Source organism: Poecilia formosa, unplaced genomic scaffold (genome assembly GCF_000485575.1).
Source record: "Poecilia formosa unplaced genomic scaffold, Poecilia_formosa-5.1.2 Scaffold111, whole genome shotgun sequence".
NCBI lineage: Eukaryota > Metazoa > Chordata > Actinopteri > Cyprinodontiformes > Poeciliidae > Poecilia > Poecilia formosa.
Window position 1 is genome coordinate 399,472 of NW_006800050.1, and position 11,587 is coordinate 411,058.

The window sequence follows — 11,587 nt, forward strand, 5'->3', positions numbered from 1 at the left end:
CAGCCCGCGGGCTGTACGTTTGACACCCCTGATCTAGAGACTTTGCTACACCCAAATCGGCTTTTGGTTAATTCATTAAACGTGGCTAAATATAGCAAGCGTTTCGAAAGAAAAGTTTTGGATAAAAACAAACTAATGAAACAACTTTATTGGCCTGATTTTAATTTTATTTTCTTCCCCTACAAGAACTTTTGACAAAACGATTTTGGCACACTTGACAAAAAGTTTGGACATCCCTGCTCTAAGCAGATGTCATTCTAGACTTTTCCATGGTCTGTCATTTTGACTGACGTGGCCAAAAAAGTAGGCTGCGCATAGTTTCATAAATCCAACATAAAACTTTTCATTTTAGGAAATTACACACCAGAATCTATTCTGGTTTTTCGCATGAGGCCCATTGTACTGTACATGTTCACCTTCATGGCTGAGATCTTACCTTTTAAACCGTTTGTGTATTTTTGTGGCAGGAGGATCTCGATACGTTCCTGGCTCGTCTAACGACGGCTCCGGCTTCGGCGCAGATCCTTTCACAGGTCAGACTGTTCCCTGCTGGGCTTTTTCACATTATGAGCGTTACTGGTGAATATGGTTCCACTGCCTTGGTTGTTCTGCTCACAGGCGCTGGGCGCTACATCCCAGGGTCAAGTTCCAACGCCAGCGCTCCTTCAGGTGTGGCAGATCCGTTTACTGGTGAGTTACTCTCTGGATCGACCGTTTGGAATATGAGAAACAATATGAGAAACAAGGGAGCTAAGGAGGTCATAAGCACGCACTAGATGTAAACCTTTTATTTTATATCCAGAAAATCTTTGAGGTTTTCCTTCATTTTAGTTCTTTGGCATATGAATAAACCAAAGCCTGCTTTAGTTTTCTACACATCTTCACCTCTGACCTGTCTGATGTGTTTTCTTTGGTTTTCATGATTTCTTTTTTTTTTTTTTTCCCTTTACTAACTTTTCTTCTCTAACAAACCTCTGGGACTTTCACAGAACACTCAGATTCCTACTGAGATTGAATTGTGAAGTAAATACAATTTGCAGACTTCTGCAGGAAATTAGTTTTCTTCAGAAATGGATTGTATCCAGGGGTTTTAGTGAAAAGGTTGTTGAATTCACACCAAACATTTCGCTGAGAGAAAAAAAAAAAAAAGGTTTGTCATTTGTTTGTTGGGTCTGTTACCTTGTTGGAAAAGCTAGCAGACCCATGAAAAACCATGTTGCACAAACTGTTTCATAGCCTCAGTAATCTGAATTTAATTCAGCTTTGGCACAACGTAGGATAAATCAGAAAACTGGTTACAGAGTCGGCTTTTGCACTCACTGGATCCGGCTCTCCGCTCTGCAGGAAAAGGCGCGTACTCCTCAGCAGCCCAGAGACAGACCTCAACTAACATCTACTTCCCTAAAACTGACGGCGTGACCTTTGAGCAAGCCAATGCCCCTCAGATAATCGGTGAGTTGCCTGAATGCAGACGTGAACATTTTGTCCCTCTTCTCGTTGCCATTGGTCGAGTCAAAACCTAAATCACAGCTGACGTTATTGCCAACGTTGGTATTTTAGAGATTTAAACTCGCATTTTTAACTCGCAAGCTAAGATTCCTTATGTTTTTGTTTTTGTCCAGGTGAAATATTGCATGCACTGCTCAGTTTTTAACTTATTTAACGTTTAATCTGCGATCTTATAAAGGCAGAGAGATGAAAATTGACTAAATAAATCTTCAGTCGTGAAAAATCACATTTTGTTTCATAGGAGTAATGATTTCTCTTCCTAATGGTTGTTGTTTTGTCTCTTTCCAAAGCCAAGCTTAAGGAGCTGAATGAAGGGGCCCCTCAGGAGCACAAGCTCTCTGACGACACCATGGGAAGCCTTGAGCAGCTGCTGCTGGTGGTGTGTGGGGCCAACTCACCTGAAACTCCTCCTACCATTCAGCAGATCAGCCTCCTCTGGAAGGTCTCGCATTGGCCTGAAGGTAAAAAGTCTTTTTTTTTTTTTTTTCCTAGTTGTTTGTAGGAATTGATTTATTTTCAATCACAACAAAGCAAAACAAAAACACTCTATTCTACTTTGTTTTTCCCTTTTTGTTTTTTGTTTATTGTAGATATTGTGTTCCCTGTCCTGGACATCTTGAGGCTGGCGGTGCGCCACCCGCAGGTTAACGAGAGCCTCTGCGGCGAGGCAGAAGGCGTCCAGCTGTGCAACCACCTGCTGAGCCTGATGAGGCCCGACGGTCGCCCCGCCAACCAGCTGCTGGCGCTGCGCACCCTGTGCAACAGCTTCAGCGGCAGACACGGCCGAGCTCTCCTGGTGTCGCAGCGCGAAGCCGTGCTGTCGCGCGCCGCCGACCTGGCCGCCGTCTTCAACAAGAACATCCACATCGCCCTGGCGACTTTGGTGCTGAACTACGCGGGCTGCTTTCACATTCAGCCTGACCTGGACGCCAAGGCTCAGTGTCTGTCCGTGGCCAGCAGGGCCCTGGAGACGGTACAGGACAAGGAGGCTATATTTAGACTGCTGGTTGCCTTGGGAACCACGGTGGCCTCGGACCAGACGGCCCAGGACTTGGCGCGCTCCCTGGGCGTCGGCTCTCAGATTTCCAAGTACTCCACTGTGTCGGAGCCGTCGAAGCTGGGCGAGTGTTGCCAGCTGGTTTTAAAAGAACTACAATGATGAGAAGAATTAGAGATAAGAGGAGCACTTCTTTCTGATACTCTGTTCTCCTTATACAGTCTGATTGAGATGGAATTACTACACTTGTATGGGCTGCAATAAAAAAGAGCAAACTTTCTTTATACATTTAGTCTGTGCTTTATTCCTACAGCCTGCCACCTGTTTTTATTTATATAAGAAATATAATATACTTTATAAAGTTCCAATTTATAAATGATCCTGTTACACTTTAACTTTGACCACATGTGCAGGAAGTGCAAGGAAAATACAGAGTCATATTGGAGCCAAAGTCCTCTGAGTCACCTGAATGTTGAAATGTCTGCCCTTTGTCACCGTCTTCTTTTATAGTACAGTACGCCACTGTGTGTGGGATGGGGGATGGTTAAATGTCTGGTTAATGAGAACTGTTCCCTTTTTTTTTTTTTTAAGAGATTGTTTTGTAGAATCATGGGGAGTAGAGAGATTGTCTGAGGAATGCACAAAATATGTGATATTTTCTTTGAAAGTAGAAGTATAGAGAGAATGTTTGAAGTTGCTCTGTGTGTTGGTGAATCAGAACACGATGGGTGCCTGGAGAGGTACAGAACCTATAAGAATTAGTGTCGGAATTACATTGGTGCTTTGTTAAAAAAAAATTGTTTTCAATACTGAATTATTATATTCAGTATATAATATAATATATTGTATTATAATATATACAATGTCATTGTATACAACTCAATGACATTGAGTTGTATACAATGTCATTGGGAAATTATCCCAGCGAAGTATAAATTAAGATTTTTCCCAAGAAAAATGGATGCTTTTATTTTACAGGCGTTGAAAAACAGAAAAAGAATTCTGACTTAAATATAATTCTGAACTTTTATCTCAAAATTCAGACTTTAACTCAGAATTCTGAATTAGTGTCAAAATTACACACTTATTTTTTTTAATAAAAAAAACTAATTGTTTTCAGTACCGAATTATTATTTTCAAAATGTTCATTTTTTTCACGTTTCCATTTAGAAAACGTGAATGAAATATACAATTAATAAAAATTTTATATGTACTAAGGCGGGGGTGGGAAAACTAGATGCTTTATTTTAGAAGCTCTTCCACCACCGGATGTACTTTTAAACAACATCCGGGTAATGATTGAAAAAAAAAATTGGCGGTTTGTGTTCGTGCTGCTGTTCAGTTTTTGCATCTATACGAGAAAGATTGAAACAAATGGCATTCTAGGCGTTGTTTTCAGTGGTTGTGAGCGCTACGGGGGCAAAAATCGATAATGTGCTGGGTTTTATTGTAATTTCGAGTGGATTAAATGTTGTTTTTTTTAACCTCACTTTTAGTTGAGCATAAACGTTGAAGTCATAGTTAGCTGACACGGAAGCTAGCCGTGGTTTGTGAGTGCTAAAAGAAGACAAAGCAGACCAGTCATGGCCAACCCGAACCCAATGCAGAAGAAAAACGGACAGTACCTGTGGTTTGCTCTCCTCGGTTTGGGATTTCAGCCAGTCAACATCAAACATCTCAACCTTGGACCGTAAGTTTATTATTTTTAGTTGACGACAACCAGGACGCTTTAAGTCGTTGATTTTACTTTGGTTAAAGCTTAGCACATTGCTTAATGATTCGTTAAAACATATTTTATGTTGTGTGTGGTTTGAAATACACTTTGTGATTTCTGAAAACTCAAAATACAAACATACAAACTTTTTTTTTTTGTATGTTGAAAACCTTCGGTGGAGCCCTGTTTGAAACGCTGATCATATATATTTTTTATGTTTTCACAAATTTGTCACTTTTATTTTGATGCAACTTCGAGTTTAACTCGTAAAACTACCTTCGATTTCAAACTAGTCACCGATTAAATAATTTCTTCAAAAACAGAAACGACTCTTTACGTCCTGAAAAGGATGCTAACTCATCTTTAATGTTTCTGGCCGAGCAGGAATATGTTCAACAAACCGAACAAAGAAGCCTTCTACTTGGTAACACGTTTCCTGTTGGAGAAACTCAACCCTGCTCGCTTTCATGAATCGTACAGGTAAAGGTAGAACATATGATCAGTTATTGATGCGCAATAAAAATTCTGTCATATAAAGGATGTACTTTGTTTTAGGCATTGCTGGCCTGTTGTGAATCACAAAGCGGATGCCGAGTTCCGGAAGGTTACTTGCACCTGGCTGCGGGAAATCATGGTAAAATCCATAGTTTAGATAATATTATATATTAATGCTAATGTTCAAACATTTAAAAAAAAAGGGGGGGGAGGAACAACTTACAATAAATTCTACTTAAAACTTTTTTCTAAAAGTTTAATTTAATTAAATTAATTTTAGTTCAGCCTTACTTCCTAAAAATGAAGTGATTTCCTTGTTCACATCTGTGTGATTTACTCCAGGATGAAATGGCCAACGCTGGATCTAAAGTGGTGATGTCATTGTTTCTGTCCCCTGGTGGTCCCAAGTTTGTCAGCTTGATGCTGTATTTGGCCACCCATGTGATGCAGCAGGACATGAAAACGTTTGTCACAGGTAGAGCTTATGGAGAACTCTACCATCAGTTAACCCGCTCTCTGCAGCTTATGGTTTTCCTTCCAGTAGAACTACAACTTCCCGTCTCGTTGTCAGATAAGAGTTGGGCTCCTGAGGCCGCAGCCTTGCCCGCATCCACCCCACATATAGCAGTGGAAAGGCTGAATCTCGTGCGCAGCAGGTTTTTGAAAGCCGCAGTGGATCAGGATCGTTTTCTCCATGACTACCAAAGACGAGCTCAGTAAGTTGTTCAACCTCGCATCAGAGAGGTTTCGTCGTTTTTCTCATTTTTGTGTTTTTTTTTCTTAATCTTTAAATTTGTTTAGTTCTACTTTGTTTCTTTTATCGCCTGTTCAACATAATTTAATCAGGTGGAGGTCACTGTGTAGCAGCTGAAGCTGTTTTCAATCGACAAACTCCACCCACATACTCTTTTTTTATTTTTTAACAGCAGCCGTTTCCATTCACCATCAGCAGGCATTGGAAAACAGGAAAACGTCTTCCTGTGTTGTCTTTAAACTGATTTATTTGGATTTAAGGCTTTGACTTGCATTATCTATGCAGGATATTATTGACTGTGTTGTTTTTATGCATGTCTTCTAATTCTGTTTTAAATTTCAGGGCCCTGGTTAAGTCCATGAGAGACCTCAAAGTGGATGGTTCCAAGTACGATCAGCTCCTAAAGTAGGTTGAATTTGTTTCCTTGGAAGTTTCTGCCAGTTGCTCTGCATCACATTAACGAGGGTTTTCTTCCTCTCAGGCGTCACGTTTCTGAAGCTCCCTGGGATGCGGATTCCTTCTCCGAGAAGATTAAAAAGGTTCGGGGTGTTTTTACACAAGCATGAAGCATGTTGGTGCAGATTCTGCCTTTCTAAATCGGAGCATAATGTTGCCAGGCGTAAAGAGGTGCAGTGATTGTTTTAAAAAAAAAAAAAACTTTCCATAAATGGCTCTGAATTTTCTCCTTTTATCACCTTTTATGATTGAAGTATATTTTTAGCATTTTAATGTCATTCTGCTGTTTCCTCATCTGTGAATGATTGCATGATTACATCTGTTGAGAATTTCAGTGATGCTTTGTACATTTATTTTAGATACTTTATAAAACTGTGTTGCGTTTGACTTTGTGAAAAGTTGCATTAAAAGTTGAACCAAAGCTCCACTTGCCCTCCTCCGCCCCTTAGGTTCGTTCTTTGTGGTCAGCCATCGAAGGAATGCTCTCTGCTATCAAGGAGCAGCAGGCGGCGGTGGAAAGCGTTTTGAAAGGGGATGTGGATCAACACGTCCTGGATGGGACAAACCGAGTCCTCAAGCTTCCTCGTTGTCTGCTGGACAGAATTGAGCGTCTCCCACATTGGGTGAGAATCGGCATAAACGGGTGGATTTGTGTTTGTTAGCATCATGCCGTTCAGAAGTTTGCAAATTCACTCTGGGATGAATACCTAAATTTTTGACGCAATGATCATTACATTAGGAGGAATCTGGCTGGGTTGCTGGGAGGTGTTGCTACAGGAGGAACCATTAAATGGTTCTTTTAAAGGGAAAATGACCCAGAGCATACCACCATGTTACAATTATTTTCTTTTTCTTTCTTTACATTTCTTATGAAAAATTACAGATGGCAGTACTTAATTTCCAGAACTTTTATTTCATACATCCCTTCTGGGAGTCGACCTGAATTGCTACAGGTCGACTCCAACTAAATACAAGATGGCGGCTCTGGTTGGGCTGGCATCACTGAACTACTGAAGAAATGCAGATTTTCCAAAAATCTTCAAAACAGAAAATTCAATTTGATGGAAATTGATAAACTTCCGTGCTTATAGTTTCAGTATTCCAGTGTTGGATTTGTTTCGTCCTCTGTTCTACTTATATTGTGTAAAAGTGCTCTAATTAAAAAAAAAAAAAAAAAATCTCATCTCTGCCTCCCAGTTAACTTCAGGCAGTGTGTATGAGGCGGGCCAGCTGAACCTCCTGTGTGTGATGGAGTTGTTGAATCACGCGCTGCAGCTCCTGAAGGAGGAGCGGAGTCGGGTCTCTCCTGCTGCAGAGCCCCCGCCCGCTGCACGCCGCCTTCAGGAACATTTCCACCAGATGTCCCGGGTGTTGCAGGACCTGCACCTCATCAGGTCAGCACTGTTGACTCAATTGGAAAGCCCTTAAGTCGGCTTCTGTTTTTAATGTGCTCTATAAAAGTCACCAAAGTTTTTTGTCCTCCTTCTGTATCTGAAAGTCGGGCATTCTACTGTGTCATTTCTTCAGGCAGAAACTTTCCAAAGAGGAAATTCCAGAAGTCAGGAGTGCCATCACGGAGCTTCAGGCCGAATGGGACCAGAGGTGGATGCAAACTCTGAGGGAAAAACCTCTTGTCTCTTTCCTGAATGAAGATCCTGTGAGTTGACCCTCCAGACTCTGACAGGATTAATTTAGCATTTTTATCCAGTTCCACATCACCCTGCAGCTGGATCTTTATTTATGTTTTCTTTTAGGCTCTCGGTTTCCTTTCACCGATGGCTCCGTTGTCTTTTGAACCGGCTCCTGAGGCTTCTTACAGCCACAGCATCTTTTCTCAGTTTCCTGCAAAATTTCTTGGTGAGCAGAGTTGGAATACTTCTCCAAATCAGTGTTTGTTTGTTTTTGTTTTTTTTTTTTAATTCATTTATTTTTAATTGCTTGATTTCAGAAGATGAGCCTGCAGAGATGGAGTCGACAGAAGATGTGAAAAGACGTCTTGACGTCAGAAGGTAAGCCGGCCGAGCGGCTGCCGATGGGAGGCGGATACCTGGACAGACCCGAGCGGTGGTCTGTCCGTCACTAGCCCTCCCCAGAGCATCCCTGCTTTCTGATGACCGCGGCGAATTGAGAGAAATCGCCACGGACAGATACGGAGCAGACACTCTGACATGTTTTTTTATTATTATCTAATCAGTCCTAATTACTCTTTTTTAAATCTTGAAGACTAGCTTTTTAATGTGGTACAGAATATCTGGCTCGACTAAAAACCGATTAAACAAAACGAACATGCGCTGCTTCCAGAATTGTTCACGCCTTAAACATTACGTTTTAGAAGACGATCAAAATGTAGACACTTGATCATTGTTGCTCTCCAGCTGCCTCGTTGCACCAGGTTAACTTTACCTCAGCTGGAATGCATGATTTATGGAAATTGGTGAAATTCTTGAGCACAGTATATTTAAAAGTTATACCTTTCTTAGTTCCTCTGAACGTCCCGTCATCCCTCAAGTATCGAGGGCAAACGCGTCTCTGGATTGGCTTTTTGACACGCCGCCATCACCACCGCAAAAGCCTTCAGCTGTCCCGTCGTCGCCGCCGCCGCTGCCTCGGGTAAGTGCTGCTTAAAAACCCCATTTTCTTGCCTTTAGTCTGTGTGTTTTCATTATGTCTTTCATCATTCACGTCAGGCCAATGTTTGCAAGACAACCCATCAGAAGGTGGCGCCACTGAAGACAAAAACTGAGATTTTAGACTTGGAGCATGAAAACCTGGCTGATCAGGTACGTACAGATGGCTGCTGTCAGAAATGATTACAGGATCATTTTTAGTAATGCTGTCTAAACGTTTCTCATCAGTTTGCAGACGCTGTAACTACGACCAGTCCTCCTGAGGCTGGAGCGAGGGGCTTGGAGGGTCTCCTCAAGACCCTTCAGAGGGATCCCTTCGCTGCTAGGAAGCAGCTGCCGCGCACACCGGAGAGCTTGAGTGAGTTAAAACGTCTCCACTCCTCCTGATCTCTGGTTGCAATATGAAATGTTAAAGAGTTTGACGTATTCGCCTGGGATTTGTGTGACAAACCAAATATAAAGTAGGGAAATTGATACTTTAAAGGTCTTAAATTTAGTTTTAAGTCTGGACTTTGACTAGACCAGGAGCCTGCAACCTGTGGTTCCAGAACCACAGGTGACCCCTTCACTTCTTACAAAATAGGAGAATGGGTTTTTGATTTGGCATCCAACAAGAATTCCCCCCCCCAGAGTTTTTCCATATGTACTGATGCAAAATCTGCTTTTAACTTCAACAGCCTTTAAAAAGTAACTAGCTTCGTACTATGCTGACCTATCAAAGACTCGCATCTTTTTCTTTTTTAGAATTTCTTGTGTAATTTTTCTAAAACCTGGAAATTCAGTCACTTTAGTTTAATTCGTATTAATTTTTATGCATTAATTTTTTTTCTAAATATGTAGGAAAAAAATTCTACATATTTAGAATTTTTATTTTTTTTTGCATTTCTAGGTGAGTTTGATTTTGTAGGTTTCGGGACAAAAAGTGGCTCTTTAAATGGAAAAGCTTTCTGACCCTTGGACTAGGCCATTCTAACATATGAATGTGCTCTACAACAAACTATTCCATAGTTTGGGCTGCTGTCCTGCTGTCAGCTGAACCTCTGCCTCAGGTCTTTGGCTGTCAGATTGTTCTAACTTTGTCCCTGCTGAAGGAAGGCACAGCATGATGCTGCCACCTCCTATGGTTCATTCACTGTCGTGAAATCTTGTAATATGGAAAACTGTCTTCATAACATGTTCTCTTTAAATATTTGTCCTTGTACTTTTTTCTTTTTGAAGTAATGAATGTGAAAAGCTCCTGGAGAAAAGCCGTAGAAGAGGACGAAGCTAAAAAAGCGTCCTGGTCGGCCGAGCTGCAGGACAGCATAACGGACCGACTCAGTCCTGTCGGCCGGCTGCGGGACGTGGTCCCCGACGCTCCCGCCCAGACGCACGCAGATCAGAGCAGCTCCTCTTTCTGCAAACGGCTCATCTTCCCAAAGTCTCCTCCCCTCTGGGACACCTTGAACGCCGAGGCCCACGACAGCCCGAGCGGCACCGGCAGCAGCGCCATTCAGTTCAGCCTCGACCACGAAACCCTGCCCGAAATGCCGAGCTGCGACAGCCTGGACCTCGAGGACGAGGCTGTGGCTCTGACGAGCGAGGAAGACGAAGAGGCGCTCGTCCTCGCCTCAAAGACGAAGCTAAAGCAGACCTCGCTGACCTCACCGGATTACAAGACGTCTCGCGCGGAGGACGGCTGGTTGGCTGAACCTGCAGCATCAGATGGGAAACGCGACAAGGTGTTTTCTCTGGACTCGCCGGATTCGCCGCCAGCGAAACAAGAATACAGCCTGCCGACTCTGATCACCTTCTCCCCGATAGATGACATGAAATGTTAGCTGCACTTAAGAGAAGCCTCCTTGTTCCCTTTTAAAGTTTGGACTCTCAATTCTAATTTGTGTTGTACTTGAAATATGTAATTAATGTATATAACTGTAATAATGAAACGTCTGTTGCACTCTGGCGCAGCTCTAATTTGAGCTGAGTTAATAATCCATGAACTGGTTCAATAAACAGATTGGTTAGTTTATAACTTCTAACCTGTAGCTCAATGTGGAGGAAAATGTGAATAAAGTAAACTGTGCAAATTTAAAACCTGTGTTGAACTAATTTCATTGAAGCTTTGCAAAAAACAAACAAAAAAAATCTTATTGAACTGAAGTTCATTTTAGTTGGGAGGCTGAAACGCCTGTGAGCAAATCGGTGAAGGCCTGGATATTTTCATACTAACCCTCTTAAATTAAAGTTTAAATCAAAGGCAACTTTAAGAAGCCGTGACACTTGTTCCTCTTGCAGTTCCCCCCTTTGGAAGATGGGGGGCGTGAGAAGCTGTAGAAACAAGGTGGCGTATTAAAAAGTCAAGGTGGCGCAAAAGCCCGAGAGAAAACGGGAAGTGCATATTACCCATTCGTCTCGCCTTGGATTTTAACTTTAAGCGAAAGTTACTGCTACTGTGTAAATTAAAAGCGTTCCATTTTTACCCCGCGAGAGATAAAACACAACTGAATTTTTATTTTTTTTAATTTTTTTTACAGTTTTTAGACTGGCTGTTTAAATGAGTATAGAATAATTCTCTAAAACGCTACAATATATCCTTGTTCCACAGTGGGGAAGTTTGTGTGTAACAGCAGGAGCGACGATCAACATGTTCACACAAAAGTATAAAAATCATAAAACGAAATTAGCATGGTGTACAGTAAAGACAACATAAAATACTACAGTTAACAAAAATGGCATATTCCGATCCAAGCAATATGCAACTGGGTATTAAAGAACAAAAAAAAATGCATTAAAAGACAATTTACAATATGTGAAACAAAACTGCAGCTGAAATGTGTTCAGCACATAGACAGCAAGGAAATTATTCAGAATTAATCCTTTAAATTCAGAGCAAAATATGAGAAACAGATAAGCAGAAGTCAAAACTCATCACAGGCATGAGTTCTTCAGTTTCTTTTCTTTTTTTATTTTGTCATTTCTTTCCTTGGTTAAAATGGTTATGCAACCGGTAATATTTGATTAAATGACCCTTTCAGGTTTCACCGTGATGAGCT

At 41.6% G+C, this 11,587-nt stretch overlaps 2 protein-coding genes across 5 annotated transcripts in view; both read left to right on the forward strand.

The window, feature by feature from the left end:
• plaa (phospholipase A2-activating protein) overlaps positions 1–2,792 on the forward strand; it is an 8,691-nt gene extending 5,899 nt beyond the window's left edge. For both annotated transcript variants that reach the window (XM_007559907.2, XM_007559908.2), the window contains exons 10-14: positions 468–533; positions 619–690; positions 1,345–1,452; positions 1,800–1,970; positions 2,100–2,792. In XM_007559907.2, coding sequence (XP_007559969.1) covers positions 468–533; positions 619–690; positions 1,345–1,452; positions 1,800–1,970; positions 2,100–2,668 — 986 coding nt within the window. In that variant the 3' untranslated portion in view covers positions 2,669–2,792. The remainder of the gene's footprint in view (positions 1–467; positions 534–618; positions 691–1,344; positions 1,453–1,799; positions 1,971–2,099) is intronic.
• Positions 2,793–3,775: 983 nt separating this feature from the next.
• On the forward strand, positions 3,776–10,628 carry haus6 (HAUS augmin-like complex, subunit 6). Of its 3 annotated transcripts, none has more exons than XM_007559910.2 (16): positions 3,776–4,196; positions 4,605–4,700; positions 4,776–4,854; positions 5,058–5,190; positions 5,287–5,431; positions 5,812–5,874; positions 5,951–6,008; positions 6,375–6,548; positions 7,123–7,319; positions 7,453–7,582; positions 7,680–7,782; positions 7,877–7,934; positions 8,406–8,535; positions 8,613–8,705; positions 8,781–8,910; positions 9,771–10,628. In XM_007559910.2, exons 1-16 carry the CDS (start codon positions 4,090–4,092, stop codon positions 10,370–10,372), a joined length of 2,298 nt encoding a protein of 765 aa, XP_007559972.1. In that variant the 5' UTR covers positions 3,776–4,089; the 3' UTR covers positions 10,373–10,628. The 3 variants fall into 3 exon arrangements, with proteins under 3 accessions (XP_007559972.1, XP_016530696.1, XP_007559971.1); XM_016675210.1 differs by having other exon boundaries at positions 6,375–6,545; positions 7,120–7,319; positions 7,874–7,934; XM_007559909.2 differs by having other exon boundaries at positions 3,777–4,196; positions 7,874–7,934.
• Positions 10,629–11,587: the final 959 nt, after the last annotated feature.

Coding starts and splice junctions, on each gene's coding strand:
- haus6 (XM_016675210.1), top strand. CDS start 4,090: ATGGCCAACCCGAACCCAATGCAGAAGAAAAACGGACAGTACCTGTGG. Junction 7,320..7,452: donor CAGGACCTGCACCTCATCAG/GTCAGCACTGTT, acceptor TCATTTCTTCAG/GCAGAAACTTTCCAAAGAGG. Junction 7,783..7,873: donor GTTTCCTGCAAAATTTCTTG/GTGAGCAGAGTT, acceptor GCTTGATTTCAG/AAGATGAGCCTGCAGAGATG.